The sequence below is a fragment of the Echiichthys vipera genome (assembly GCF_963691815.1).
Source record: "Echiichthys vipera genome assembly, chromosome: 7".
NCBI lineage: Eukaryota > Metazoa > Chordata > Actinopteri > Perciformes > Trachinidae > Echiichthys > Echiichthys vipera.
In genome coordinates, this window is record NC_139832.1 from 2,035,339 (window position 1) to 2,051,505 (window position 16,167).

At 45.2% G+C, this 16,167-nt stretch overlaps 1 protein-coding gene across 1 annotated transcript in view; it reads right to left on the minus strand.

Annotated features, from left to right (window-relative positions):
- The window catches only part of ankrd27 (ankyrin repeat domain 27 (VPS9 domain)), a 41,146-nt gene extending 25,804 nt beyond the window's left edge, over positions 1-15,342 (minus strand). Inside the window, exons 1-3 of the mRNA XM_083917279.1 lie at positions 15,203-15,342; positions 5,866-5,988; positions 2,574-2,684 (exon numbers count right to left, since the gene is read on the minus strand). Of these exons, the coding sequence (XP_083773405.1) occupies positions 2,574-2,684; positions 5,866-5,967 (213 nt within the window). The 5' untranslated portion in view covers positions 5,968-5,988; positions 15,203-15,342. The remainder of the gene's footprint in view (positions 1-2,573; positions 2,685-5,865; positions 5,989-15,202) is intronic.
- Between the last annotated feature and the right edge of the window lie 825 nt (positions 15,343-16,167).

Below are 16,167 nucleotides of genomic sequence, written 5' to 3' on the forward strand. Positions count from 1 at the left end.
TTTTAGGGGGATTTATCCGCGGCCAGCGTACCAGCGCGGGTCACTAACTCAAGATTAGCCACCAGAAGGGAAAGGCGCTGGACCGTAGACCAAGGATGTGACGCATATTTTAGTTTCTCACATAATATTTTTGAAAAAAATCACCTTGAACTCTAAGATAACAGCTGTTCCCTTGTCCACGGTACAAAAAAGACATTATTTTTTGGCAAAGCTACAGGGAGCCACTGAAAAGGGGCTAAAGAGCCACATACAGAATGTGTTTATCAGGCCTATGTCCCCAGTACACTGTGACCTCGTCCTGTTATTCACTTTCTCAGTCATGCTTTCTTCCACGTATCCCTCCTGTGAGGGTTCCTGAATTGCCCCCCGGGGACAAATAAAGTTTTTTGAATTGAATTGAATCATTAAAGTATTATGGTTAGAAATCAATTCGCCATCCGGTAAAACAGTGTTTATTACAAAAGGAACTACACAAATCAGGATAATCGTCATTTAAAATGAAGTACTGCAATGTATTTAAAGGGAAATTTGATGTTTTTTGTCCATAAGTCCTATGAAAAGACTCACTGGTTCATGTGTGGGGACTATTTTCAGCAGCGGGTTAATCCACATTTGTTGCCCTGCTTCTTCATAATGAAACCTTTTTTTCTTAATTATGTTTTTAAGCTTTTTATGCCTTTAATAAACTACAGTGTGTGTGTGTGTGTGTGTGTGTGTGTGTGTGTGTGTGTGTGTTCATGGGGATGAAGGAACAGTGTGGCTCACTGATGTGTTTCGCCTGCGGGCTGCCTCTCTGCGTGGGAAACTGGCTGAAACTGTTTCCACTTTTCTATTTTATGTGCTGTTTTTTTTTTTTACAAATCCCGCACTGAGCTTCCCACAGGAGTGCAGTGTGGGGAGGGCTTTGTTATCCTCCCCCACACCCTCATGTGATGTACCCCCGTCATACCCTCTTTAGCAAAAGAACTTCCCCTCGGGGATGAATGACGTGTAATTCATTGATTGACTGAAACTCTCTCAATACTGTGTGTAGAGGCATGGATGTGTGTGTGTCTGGAGGTATGTCTATGTGTGGGCGGAGTCAAGGGTGTGTGTGTGTGTGTGTGTGTGTCTGTGTGTGTGTGTGTGTGTGTGTGTGTGTGTGTGTGTGTGTGTGTGTGTGTGTGTGTGTGTGTGTGTGTGTGTGTGTGTGTGTGTGTGTGTGTGTGTGTGTGTGTGTGTGTGTGTGTGTGTGTGTGTGTGTGTGTGTGTCACTGGAGCTGACTGACTGCTTGATGAATGCCACCTGCGTCTGACTGGGAACTTGTTTGCTTGATGCAGAGAGTGGAGAGGCACGGTGCTCATGTTTCTGCTGACGGCTAAAGCTCGTTACCATCATATAGTCGTTTTCTGCAAGTCCGTCCTTAAACTGTGCGTACAAAAGTACTTTTCATTGACAGGACAAATAAACACCCACAAACTGCACTTCACGTTTCCTTTTTGGATAAAGCGCGTTTTTTGGTTTTTGATAGTCACGACACACTGAGGGGTGTCATGTGATGTGTTTACAATTAGAAACATTAAATGTATCCTGCCTGTACGCTTATGTTTAATTAAAAACCTTTGGAACAGTTGCTTCCTGTTTTAGTTTCCGTTTAGAAACGTCTTGGAGCATCTTGGTTCATCTCATCTCATCTTCAGCCTCTTATCCGCGGTCGGGTCTCGGGGGCAGCAGCTCCAGCAGGGGACCCCAAACTTCCCTTTCCCGGGCCACATTAACCAGCTCTAACTGGGGGATCCTGAGGCGTTCCCAGGCCAGTGTGGAGATCTAATCTCTCCACCTGGTCCTGGGTCTTCCCCGAGGCCTCCTCCCAGCTGGACGTGCTGGAACACCTCCCTAAGGAGGCGCCCAGGGTTCATCCTTACCAGATGATCCTGAACCACCTCAACTGGCTCCTTTCAACGCAAAGGAGCAGCGGCTCTACTCCGAGTTCCTCACGGATGCTGAACTTCTCCCCCTCTCTCTAAGGGAGACTCCAGACCCCCTCCTGAGGAAACACATTTCACACGCTTGGACCTGGACCTGGTTCTTTGGGTCCTGACCTGGACCTGGTTCTTTGGGTCCTGACCTGGACCTGGTTCTTTGGGTCCTGACCCAGCTTTCATGACCACAGGTGAGGGTAGGAACCAAGTTTAGAAATGTCTTGGAGCATCTTGTTTCAAACATAAACCCACCTGTGGCCCACAGCTGTTTTGGATCCATAAGATTAATTTGAGTGTATTTCTTGAGAGTTTGAATCACTTCTGATGGATCTGATTGTTCTGTTCTAATAACACGGTCACACTGTGATACATGGGGTTTGCTGCATGTTGCTAAATAAGGGTTAAGGGACTTTTAAGAGACTGTGATCATTATGGGATGCTACTTTACGCGTGGAGCACGTGAAACCAAAAACAAGGAAGTGTTGATCCAGACATGAGGCTGAAGTAAAAAGTCAGTGTATGTTCTGAAGTGAAACGTGTGTGTGTGTGTCAGTCTGTCACACACACACACACACACAACACTGATGTTAATGAAGTGAAGAGAGACAAACCTTTCCATCCACAGTCTGGTATGCGTCCTCCGCGGGCTGCAGGACATAGCTGTCGAACTGGGAGTCTGAGTAGCTGCTGAGGGTCAAACTTCCACAACAAGGAACCAGAACCTGCAGGAGGGACAGAAAATATTTACAGTGCTCAACACAGAGTCAAACTGACCCATCTGAACTCTGATCCTGTGTGTTTGAGTGTGAATTAAAAGGTAAACGGTAAAGGACTTGTGCTTATAAAGCAGCTTTCTAGTCTTCTGTCTACTCAAGGCGCTTTCACAGTGTTTGTCACATTCACACTGATGGCAGTGGACATCTACAGACCATCTAATCTAACCATTCACACACATTCACACACCCATGCGCAGCACGAGGAGCAATTCAGGGTTCAGTGTCTTGCTCAAGGACACTTCAATATGCAGACCGGGGAAGCTGGGGATCGAACCTCTCAAATGGAGGACCACCCACTCTAACATAGAGCCAACAATAAGCTAATGTTAGCACGTCTGCTTATCGTCAGCATGTTAGCAGACGCTCTCCTTTTGTCTTGTGTTATAAACCAGAGCACCTCTTTCCTTACAGAGGAGCATTTTTGCCCTGAGTTACTGACCGGAGTATGTTAAATATAGTTGTGTGTAAACGATAAAATACTACGACCTTTAGTCTCAAAACACTACTGCTACTAATGCTTCTGGTGTTAAAATACTTTATGTTTAGGAGTTTTCAGTAGGTTGTGGCAGTGCACTACAACAGATTTGATCTAATTTATTTTTCTATGACTTATTTAAATGCATATTTATATTTTGATATATATTTTATTGTTGAGTTTATTTATCTTATTTTTCTGTTTTCAGTTTTTATTCAATTTGAATTTAAAAAACACGCTTAAAAAATAAATAAACTGCTTTATTAAGAGCTATCCTGACCTCTCAGAGCAGTTTTTATGCAGCACATGTTTGGAAAAACTGGAGAACTGCTGCAACGCTCAGTTTTGAAATCTGTCATCGTCGTCAATTCTTAAACTGCACGTTAACTTTTATGCTTGTATTCTGTTTTGCAGAGCGCGGCGTGTGCGTAGTCTGTCTTGTACATTGAGTGATTTTCCAGGTCAGCAGTCTGTAATCCAGTTAGATGCATTTTCTGCTGATGTTTTGACGTCTGAGTTCATCTGAGTTCCCAGAGGAGTCCAGATGAGTCAGAGCCGCCGCTGCTGCTGCTGCTGCTGCTGCTGCTGCTGCTGCTGCTGCTGCTGCTGCTGCTGCTGCTGGCCGGCGTTCAGACATCTGATCCTCGTCTGCTTTGAGGTTTCAGGCGTCCTGACAAACTCAAACGATGTTACAAAGAGCAACTCTGCACTCAGTCGGGTCATTTGATATTTGTCCATTTGCACAGCGGTTGCATTTTCTGTCTGGCTGTGATTTTAAAGTTTCGTCCGACTGAACTCACTCAGAAAACTCGTTTATTAAAATGAAATAAGTTAAAAAAGTGAGAGTTGTTCAAGCCGTAGACAACAGAAGGTTCTCCAGAAAGGGCTCTGACGGGACCGGGGGGGGGGGTATAGTTCAAGTCCAAGTTCACTTCTCTATTTCTATAGCACAGTTCAAACACACATAGACACTAATGCATGTAGCACCTGCACAAACATATGCGCATACGTGCACGGCTACAGAAGTCATAAACGACAGTGCGTTATTATGTTAAATGCACAAAGACATTTTAAACAAAAAATAAAACAAAAAAAACTAGGCTGGACGCGATGTAAAGGGCACATTTAGCCTTCATCTACGGGAGGAAGTGATGGGTGAAAGCAGCGGATTTAGAGTTTAACTAGAAGAGAAGTGGCCAGACATTTATGGTCTGTTCACACCTGTGTGTGTGTGTGTGTGTGTGTGTGTGTGTGTGTGTGTGTGTGTGTGTGTGTGTGTGTGTGTGTGTGTGTGTGTGTGTGTGTGTGTGTGTGTGTGTGTGTGTGTGTGTGTGTGTGTGTGAGAGTTTCTATTGTAAAATGTTTCCTGTTATCTCAATGTCTTTTAATCTCTGATGGCAGCAAAACAACAGTTTCTTTGAAATGCTTTTTAATCTGGATTTCCAGGCAGACATTTTTTTCAGTTAATTTCTATAAAAATCAGCTGGCAGGGACTCGAAGTGTGGTACTGTAACGTAACCGCATCACCAGTCGGACGCCGTTTACTGGTGTATCTATATCCGGACCGATCGGTCTGCCGCAGTTTCCGGTACGATTGCAATCTGTTTAAAAATGATAAATGCGTCATTGATCCAGAGGCATCGTGAGGCAGCAGAGCAACCAAGGCGGTGTGTTTTCATTTCACATCATAATCAATCAACCAATATGGATCAAAAACCTGTGATAACACATCCGTCACCATGTTACAGGCGATATTTAGGGCGCACTCCCACTGTGCCTCCGTACCGTGCCCAAACAGGTTTCACGGTTAAAGTCTGGTTCCTTTGACCAGTGTGAGTGCAACCGTACCACGTCTAGGAGCGGCACGCTTGCCGTCCACGGCCCGTTTGGGAGAGGTGGGCTTTTGTAAAGCACGTTTGCACGTGTACGAGCATGAGTGTGCACACGTGTACGAGCACGAGCGTTCACACGTGTACGAGCACGAGGCCTACGGCGGTTCTGAGGTCATTTCCTGTGCGCCTGTTGGGACGTAGAAAAAAGAAGGAGGGACCATGCGCGGACATTTCAAACAATGGCGGTGAAAGGTTCACGTTGGTGTGATGCGGAGGTGGAGTGTTTACTGCAGATTTGGTCGATGAAAAGATTCAAAAACAGTCGACAAGATGCACAAAAACTCCGAGGTCTACGGAAAGATCTGGAAACAAAGCCACGCATCGCCATGACGTCATCAATGCGTGTGACGTGTTACGGCGTGATGACGTATAGGCAGCAAGAAGCATTCTCCGAGGCCCAGGTAGTGTGAGTACAAACGGGCCTGGAGGGGGGGACAAGGACCCTAAAGCACAGGGCACGGGACGGAGGCACAGTGGGAGTGCGCCCTTACATCCTTTGGAAGACACTTTATGTTCTGATCCTTGCACGTTACATTCATTTTGCATTAAAGTTGTTAATAAAATGAGTAAATATTAAGTATCATATCAGCACAAAAGATTTTGGCCATAGTGCCCAGCGCTTCAGTTTCAGTCGGCAGAGAATAAATGAATAAAGTCCTTCTGCCCATGAATGCCTGCAGCCGTCAGGTCATAAATGTTCCTTTGTCGTCCTTCTGACGAACACATTCGGGCTCGTAACGACTAAAAGGAAGTTACTCACGATGCCGTGGAGCTCTGCCACTCGGCTGCAGAGATCCGGTCTCTGCTTCTCCAACGCCAGGTAGAAAGGGTTCTTCAGGATGTTCTCATCATAAACAGCCATAAGGAGCAGGAGGTCTGGAGCCTGGAGGGCAGGGTGGAAAAGAGGGATTTAACAACGGTGCTGCTTGATCAGAGGCTGGGACGGGAACAGGTGGTTAGAAGGAAACATTTGAGACGATGCCGGGTACGAAATTAGGACCCGGGCAATGAAATATAGTCACGTGTATGTCACATACTTTTATACTTTTTTGCAGTAAAAGGGTTCATTTAGAAGGGTTAGTTTTTATTTAAGTTTCATTTAAAGTTGACAGTTCTCATCTCATCTTCAGCCTCGTATCCGGGGTCTGGTCTCAGGGGCAGCAGCTTTAGCAGGGGACCCCAAACTTCCCTTTCCCGGGCCACATTAACCAGCTCTAACTGGGGGATCCTGAGGCGTTCCCAGGCCAGTGTGGAGATCTAATCTCTCCACCTGGTCCTGGGTCTTCCCCGAGGCCTCCTCCCAGCTGGACGTGCCTGGAACACCTCCCTAGGGAGGCGCCCAGGGTTCATCCTTACCAGATGATCCTGAACCACCTCAACTGGCTCCTTTCAACACAAAGGAGCAGCGGCTCTACTCCGAGTTCCTCACGGATGCTGAACTTCTCCCCCTCTCTCTAAGGGAGACTCCAGACCCCCTCCTGAGGAAACACAGTTCACAGCTTGGACCTGCATAGGATATATGTTTTTGAATTCTCAGGGAATAAGTCATTTGTGTTGGAGGATCAGGCTTCAGCCACCTTACTGTAATGCTTTAATTGCTGTTTGGCTCTTCATTCAATACCTCTTGGTAATAGACCTAGTTGGGCCACAGTTGGGTCCGTTGTAATATTTCCACCAAATACTTTATTAAGTGTGTCAAACACTTCCTTAGAGGACGCTAAAACAGGTCCTTTATTGAAAGAAAGTATGTCAAAATAAAACAAGAGTGTTCAGCCGGACCAGGCTTTACTTTCCACCCAAGTATGGCAATGAATGCAACGTTATTATCCCCAAAGTTATTAAACTATCTAAACCGATAGCTGTCACTCAAAACCACAAACATCAACGTCATGGTGGTGCAGGAAAAAAGCATCAACAACAGTAGGATTCATCTTCTGGGAACCATCAAAAGTCATGGTCACTCATCAGAGAGTTGTTGGTTTGTCAGTCTGTTGTGGCGACAGACCGTCGTTGCCCAGATTAGCATCATCAACATCAACTGCTCCAACTGGAAATAGATGTTGCTGTAATAGATAAAGTATGACAGCGTTTGACTGTCCAATCAAAAACACGTGGGAATTACAGCTGATTATTGATGTTTGAAGAGAACAAAGCTCCAGAACAGATCTCATGATCCCTTCATCTTTCAATTTACCCCACACACACACACGCTGACAAACAATCTGTATAATGATATTAACCACTTTCTTCAAATAAAAAGTCCCTTTCCGACTGTTTTCCAGAATTGTTATGAGGTTATTATCCCGTGTTATTATCCTTGACGTGATGCTTTCGGCTCGGTTCGTCTGTTTGCTGAAAAACTACCGCCGCCATTTCCAACGGTGTGGCGCGGGCCGAGCGTGAACCCAGTGTTCAGTCAGTGTTAGAGTGGATCTGAATCACGGGGCGGATACGCAAATCATTTCTCACTTTCATCAACGTTGCGTGCATTTGTGCTGCATTCATGTGGTGTTGGAATAATCAGACAAATTAGTTCCCAATCATATTTCATGGATCAGCTGATTCATTTGCTCTTTGTCAAGAAAATACTGGAATCAGCTTTCAACGGACGCAGCGTCTCCGTCGGGGTTCGTTCTCTCAACTTGATCCAATCGTCCTCGCCTTTAGGAGGCGCCATCTTGTCAGACTTTGACTCCGCCCCATTTCCTCTGGCCAAAAAAAGGGCATGTATGTGACGTTGGGGGGAGGGGCGTACGTCCATCTGGCTGATGTTTACCTCCGAGGAGAAGTGAGGGTCAGAGGCTAGCTGTCACTCAAGAGGCCACACCCCTAATTATTCATAAACTTTAACCTCCGATAAAATGAAAACTAGCCCCTCCCCCTCAGTGTTGCCATGGAGATCTGAGCTAAACACACAGACTAGAATGTTCTTTTGTCCTTAAACAGGTTTAATGATGCTGTGTAAACGGCCTGTTTAACATGGGGCTCAATGAGAAACTGCTCTGTTATGAAACCTGCCCCTAGTGGACACTCAGAGAACTGACGCTTTTAGCACTTCCTGATTGGACCAACCAGGAAGTCCCTGTGGTGGGGGCTTGGAATCAATGTGTTGTTTAAAAGCTCAGGGGACATCTCAAGGTTTAGAGTAGGTGCTAACTTGCTGATTTAGGAGTAAAAAAGGGGCATTTCACTCCTAATTTTAGGACTCCAAACTTTTTAATTCAAGTGTAATTCCCAAAGCATTTAAATCTATAAAAACGTCACTCAGAGTAAATGAGGAAGGAGCTAACATGGCTGCTGGAGTCAACGTTTTGGAGAGATTCAATGATAGTGAGTTTTTAAAAGGTATGGCCTTAACGGAGACGGCATTATGAACGTGGTAGAGTCGGTCAGGGACGCCATCGCAACTCCTTGTTCAAACCATCTGTCCTCTCTGTCCAAGATGTGGACCTTGGGACAGAAGGACAGAACACCACACACCCACAAAAGCAACCTGGTTAATGCTGTCCAATGCAACGCGGAACGCAAAGATCTCTACACTGGAGAAACAAAACAACCACTGCATAAACGTACGGCCCAACACAGGAGAGCTAACTCCTCAGGCCTGGACTCCGCTGCCCACTCACACCTAAAGGAGAAAGCCCACTCCTTTGAGGACAACAGTGTCCACATCCTGGACAGAGAGGACAGATGGTTTGAAAGAGGAGTAAAAGAAGCATCAATGCAAAAGTAGAGAAACCATCGCTAATCAGAGGAGGAGGTCTGAGACTCCACTTCTCTCCAGTTTACAATGCTGCCCTTTCATCCCTTCATTCAACAATCTTACCTCAAAGAACAACTGTTCACAAATGGCCTCCTGTGACTCCAACCACTGTCGTTCAGACTCAATAGAGCACTAACCAAGTCCAGACCTACTTCCACCAACCACTGGACCAGAACCAGGACCAGGCTGGGACTGGACCAGCACTAACCAAGTCCAGACCAACTTCCACCAACGACTGGACCAGGACCAGGCTGGGACTAGACCAGCACTAACCAAGTCCAGACCTACTTCCAACAATGACTGGAACAGGACCAGGACCAGGACCAGGCTGGGACTAGACAAGCACTAACAAAGTCCAAACCTACTTCCACCAACGACTGCGACTCTAACAACGGCCGTTGGCACTTGGAGCACAAAGGGTGTCAGTGACATCATCGGCCTTGTGAGAGGTTAAAGACCTGGATCTCACACCAGTTAGTTGGGCCAGTCCCAGCCTGGTCCTGGTCCTGGTCCTGGTCAGATGCGTACATGAACTGATGAAGCCTCTTGGATGAGAGGTGAAACGTCTTCCTAGACAAATAACCAAGTCCAGTTGCTTTTGACTGAAATTGCTTTGGGCGTATGAACCTTATCTTCACTGACTGATTAGATCAGTGTGTGTGTCACCCGTTGTCTCACTCGTTGCGCTGGGCGGTGAAACAAATTCAATGAACCATAGAACCATCATTAAAATATGAATTGTCTTGCGCCTCTTCCTCCTTCGTGATATCACACGCTCACAAATTTGCCGGCTGCCGCCACACACTGTTTCTAGCATTAAGTCATAAAGTCACAATACCGGTTACAGTTGCCATGTTGGTAAACACCGTTGTGGCGTGATGTCATCAATGATCCTCGGAGCATGTGAGGACATCACTTTAATTTGATTTTAATTCTTTCATAACTGCAGTAGGGTTGAGCTTGACTCTTCTAATATTTTTAAGAAGAAGAAGAATTCCTTTATTTGTCTAGCAATGGGGACTCTCTTTACACACACACACACAGACAGACAGACAGACAGACAGACAGACAGACAGACAGACAGACAGACAGACAGACAGACAGACAGACAGACAGACAGACAGACAGACAGACAGACAGACAGACAGACAGACAGACAGACAGACAGACAGACAGACAGACAGACAGACAGACAGACAGACAGACACACAGACAGACAGACACACACACACACACACACTGCCCCCCGATATTCATTCGTTGGGTGGGTACGGTGATATGCATCCTTAGAGGTATGAAGTGACCTACATTAGGACAGAAGATCCCTGATATTTCCTCTAACCCTGTGCGACATCGCTCACTGAGACAGGAAATGTGTGATCCGTCAGCTGTCCCTGCCCTCGGGCCGAGCTGTGAGACCTCACACAAAGAGCTCAGCTGATGTGGAGCCAAAGGAAAAGAGACGCCGGGTAGACTAATAAAGATAAAGTATTAAGATAAGATATTCATTTATCAGTCACAGAAAAGGGGAAATTTCCTTACTACAGCAGCAAAGTGGAAGCAAACACAGAAGACGCATCAATAAGAAACAACAAACTGTAGAAAAATATGAACAATATAGCAGCAGGAAACCGTCGCATTGTTACTCCAGGTAGGGAACGAGTCCTGACCCCAAGTGAAGGAGTTCAAGTACCTCGGGATCTTGTTCACGAGTGAGGGGACGATGGAGCGTGAGTTTGGCCGGAGAATCGGAGCAGCGGGGGCGGAGCTGCAGTCGCTCTACCGCACCGTTGTGACCAAAAGAGAGCTGAGGAAGGCAAAGCTCTGGATCTACCGCTCAGTCCTGGTTCCTACCCTCACCTGTGGTCATGAAAGCTGGGTCAGGACCCAAACAACCAGGTCGTGGGTACAAGCGGCCGAAATGTGTTTCCTCAGGAGGGGGGCTGGAGTCTCCCTTAGAGAGAGGGGGAGAAGTTCAGCATCCGTGAGGAACTCGGAGTAGAGCCGCTGCTCCTTTGTGTTGAAAGGAGCCAGTTGAGGTGGTTCAGGATCATCTGGTAAGGATGAACCCTGGGCGCCTCCCTAGGGAGGTGTTCCAGGCACGTCCAGCTGGGAGGAGGCCTCGGGGAAGACCCAGGACCAGGTGGAGAGATTAGATCTCCACACTGGCCTGGGAACGCCTCAGGATCCCCCAGTTAGAGCTGGTTAATGTGGCCCGGGAAAGGGAAGTTTGGGGTCCCCTGCTAAAGCTGCTGCCCCTGAGACCCGACCCCGGATAAGCGGCTGAAGATGAGATGGGATAAACAGGGAAATATAAAATATAGAGAATAAATGGAACAATATTTGTAAGTATGAATAAATGTACACCAAGGCACAGAGGAAAACACAGTATTGCACATACGACACACTGTAACGCTGTATCGTACGCTTTGTTTTAACATCATTATACTCGTCTAGTTCAACACACAGATAGTTTTGGGCAACATGTTCTGCTACTTACACTGTAGAGAAACTGTTTTATATTTTGAGCTGACTCTGGATTTTAAATTTAAACCAGGGGCAATGGATGGTATTTATCATGGGTGTCACAGTGATCCAGTAAAGAGTCGCTGTGGCTGCAGGTTTTCATTCCAACCAAGCAAGAACACACCTGACTCAACTGTCTCAATCACCTGAACAGTCTTTACACAGTTGATTTGTTGGACCAGGTGTGTTTTTGAGGAAGTAGGTCTGGACTTGGTTAGTGCTGGTCTAGTCCCAGCCTGGTCCTGGTCCTGGTCCAGTGGTTGGTGGAAGTAGGTCTGGACTTGGTTAGTGCTCTATTGAGTCTTAACGACAGTGGTTGGAGTCACAGGAGGACGTTTGTGAACAGTTGTTCTTTGAGGTTGGATTGTTGAATGAAGGGATGAAAGGGCAGCATTGTAAACTGGAGAGAAGTGGTTCCGTCTCAGACCTCCTCCTCTGTTTAGTGATGGCTTCTCTACTTTCGCATAGATGCTTTTTTTTACTCCTCTTTCTGATGGTATTTATGATCAATGGATAAACAAGTGAATTACAGCAATACGGCAAGCGTGCCGCTCCTAGACGCGGTACGGTTGCACTCGCACTGGTCAAAGGAACTAGACTTTACCTGTAAAATCAGTTATGGCACGGTACGGATGGACAGTGTGAGCGCGCCCTAATACAGGAATATCTTATCTTTGCGGAGAAGGCCCAGCTCATGTAAGACGAGCTCACTGCTTACGACTGAACTGCTGATGTGTTGCACGATACACACTATTTAACACATCAATAGTCCTTTCAAGTCCAGCTCAGACCAAAGATTTGAGACCAGACGAGGTGAAACCTGCAGATCTGCAACGTTCTGGGACCTGCCAGTTCACACCAATGAGACCGGAGGAGACGCTGTATCATCTCCATAGCAACGCCTCTCTGTACTTCTGTGCTATCCTCCGACTCTTCATTATATTTGTTCATTAAAATATAAACGACAGAGACAGTGAGAGACTCGCTACAGCTGCAGTTTGAGTTGAGATGAAACAGAGAAAATGATGTTTTATTTCCCTGATTCACTTCTCTCTCTCTCTCTCCCCCTCTCTCTCTCTCTCCTCCCCACAGGTTTCAAACTCACCTCCTCACTCCGCTGCTCAGACACCAGCTTCATCCTCCCTCAGCTCTGAACTGGGACCCAGGCCAGTGTGAGACACTGCTGCTCGGCTGGGATGAAACAGAGGAATGAATCACGTGACCCCCCACCCCCACCCCCCCATGGTCCTCGTGACCCCCCCCCCCCCCAAACCCTGCAGCTAACAGCGCAGAGGAATGTCCAACCTCCTCCGTTTACACGAAGATTAGCGTCACTCAGCTGACGTCTCGGCTGAAAATGTGTGTAAGCAGCAGAACCAACAGGCGGCACTAAGACGATTAAGGTTCAAACAGTGTTTCCTGATCACAGCAGCTGTGAACTGCTGCATCATCTCATCACAGAGTAATCGTGTCATCATTTTCTACATTAAGTGATCAGTTGTGTGGTTCAACACACGGTGAAAGACGTGGATCAGTCCAAGACGACGTCCTCAAAGGTATTCAGGGTTTACAGCTTTCCAAAAAGGTCAAATTCAAGCACCTTTCAAGGTCATTTTCAGGCCTTTCCAGCACTTTAGAGCCGTGGTAAAATAACATGTTTCCAAGAATACATGCTTATTATTTCACCTTCACACTTCAGGCTCTGACTTGTGTTATTTCTACTCTAAAGCTATTTGTTGTGAAAGCGATGCAGACGCACTTTCAAGCATTTTCAAGCACTTTTTATCTAAAATTCAAGCATTTTCAAGGATTTCAAGCACCAGTACGAACTCTGGACATTCAGTTTATCGTCAAAGAAGAGGAAAGAAACCAGGAAATATTCACATTTCAGAATCTGAAACCAGAGGATTTTGACTTTGATTATATTTAAAAAACGACTTAAAATGATTGCATCTCATCTCATCTTCAGCCTCTTATCCGGGGTCGGGTCGCGGGGGCAGCAGCTTTAGCAGGGGACCCCAAACTTCCCTTTCCCGGGCCACATTAACCAGCTCTAACTGGGGGATCCTGAGGCGTTCCCAGGCCAGTGTGGAGATCTAATCTCTCCACCTGGTCCTGGGTCTTCCCCGAGGCCTCCTCCCAGCTGGACGTGCCTGGAACACCTCCCTAGGGAGGCGCCCAGGGTTCATCCTTACCAGATGATCCTGAACCACCTCAACTGGCTCCTTTCAACGCAAAGGAGCAGCGGCTCTACTCCGAGTTCCTCACGGATGCTGAACTTCTCCCCCTCTCTCTAAGGGAGACTCCAGCCCCCCTCCTGAGGAAACACATTTCACACGCTTGGACCTGGACCTGGTTCTTTGGGTCCTGACCTGGACCTGGTTCTTTGGGTCCTGACCTGGACCTGGTTCTTTGGGTCCTGACCTAGACCTGGTTCTTTGGGTCCTGACCTGGACCTGGTTCTTTGGGTCCTGACCCAGCTTTCATGACCACAGGTGAGGGTAGGAACCAGGACTGAGCGGTAGATCCAGAGCTTTGTCTTCCTCAGCTCTCTGTTCATCACAACGGTGCGGTAGAGCGACTGCAGCACCGCCCCCGCTGCTCCGATTCTCCGGCCAAACTCACGCTCCATCGTCCCCTCACTCGTGAATCCTCAAAGTTATTTTTTTTTCGGTGCAAAATGGAGATTTCTTTGTTTCTTGGGCACAAAAGTGGAATAAATAAATTTTAAAAAGCATCCCAGATGTAATTTTAAGCATCGATATCTCCCCTGAATTTCACAATCTGTGCATCACTCCAAGTAGCATTGAAAATTTCAAAATAAAAGAAGAAACAAAGCTAACCACCTTTGGTCTATAAGTGATGTATCAGACTTTCAGGTGTGGGATTTTAACAAAAGGACCTTTAAGACGGAAAAACACAAGGATGTGTCAAGTCATCCTCAACTAGGATATTAATATATATGCATATTTTCAAAATAAAATCATTATTGACAGACGATTTGCAACAAGAGATGTGTATTTAAGTCAACATATTACACACAACCCAATGTGATTGATATAAATCACACTGTAATTAAGCTTTTAGGTTGAATCTCCTGCTTTATGTTAGATGTGTGTGGTTTAGAAGCCTGCAGCTCCAAACAGCTGGTAAAAGTCAACCAAACCATATTTAAAAATCTGACACTTTAAGGTTAACTTTGTTTTTGGCACAAATACAATGCACTCATATATAAATCCAATACGTGTTAAGAAACTTAGGGGTCTTTTGACACAATCGGCGTTTAAATTAAACTTAAAAAAGGAACTAAACCTCATATTTAAGCTGTTTTTTTAGCTTTTACAAGCAGCTTAATCTCTCCATCCATTGCGCAGAAACACGAAAGTGGAGGCTAAACAATCATCTTAATTGTTTGTATGTAAATGTTTTTTAAAGCAATGTGAAAAGATGCGTAATAAAATATTTAATCGTGAACTTTAAAGCGATTTTTGAGAAGCAACGCAGCGTTAAATCTCCTGTTTTCTGAATGGAGTTTGGTTGGGGTTTAGCTACAAGCTAGCTGTTAGCTTTGGTAAACAGCGGTTTCCATGGCGTCCATCGCAGGTGCCAGGGAACATTTTAGGGATATTTGGTTTAAATTAACTTCTACGCAGCTTTAACAGTTCCGATATAATATTAGATATTAAAGTTAATGTGTATTTTAAACGTGTCTGTCAGAACCGGGGAGCGGAAGTTTCACTATTAGCTTGTAAGCTACAAAAACAGCCCCGTTTTTAACCGTAACCGAATAACAAAAGTACCGTTTTACCGTTTTATCAGTGGCTGCCTCAGGTCGTCCAGGTTTGGGGCATGGCAGACAGAGACACCGGCCTGTCAGGGGATGTTTACCGGGATCAGAGGGTGTTTACCGGGATCAGATGTCTGCACGACCCGAGCTTTGGGTCCGGGTTGCCAGGTCTCAGAGAGGAAATACGTAAAATAATAACCGGTGAAAAAACCAAAACAAAAGCCGCAGAGTGGATAAAATTAAATTAAATGAAGTCCAGCTATTGTCCAAGGAAACATAAAACTATGAAATTATCTTTGTTTAAACAATGAAGGTCAAATAAAGTCATTTTAGACATCAAACCCAAGGAATATGGTTTTATCCCCAAAGGTGTGAAGAGATAATCACAGCAACAAATATTTAATATCTACAAAATAAAAAGGTTGTGGGTGTTGCACAGTAGTTATTTTTAGTAGTGCAAGTTTATTAAGCTGCTTGGAAATTAAATACAGTTAAAATGAACGTATTAATCCTTATTTAGTTTGATTTATTCAGGCACGGCTGTGGGGAAGAAGCTGTTCTTGAGTTATTAACCTCAACACACACTTTACTACGATGAAATCCAGTTTATTAATTATTAATGTTCCAATAAACAGGATCTTTTTTTTAACAATAAAGGTCATATAATGTCATATGAGAAGGATTTCACATCAAACCCAAGGAATAAAGATTTACAGTTGATTTTATTCCCAAAGGTTTGAAGAGAGAATGACATTTTTTATTTTATTTATATATATAAATATATATTTATATGCACAATGTTAAAAAACAAGAATCATATTTTATAATACAAGGCAAATCTTTGTGCAGGAGAGGAAAAGAAGCGCAGGGCTCATATATAAAAATCACTAAAACACATGAACTGATAGGAAAGAAAAGGAAGAAACAAAGAAAAGATGCAATAAACAAATAAACAAAGAGGGAAAAATATCCATAACATTGCAAAT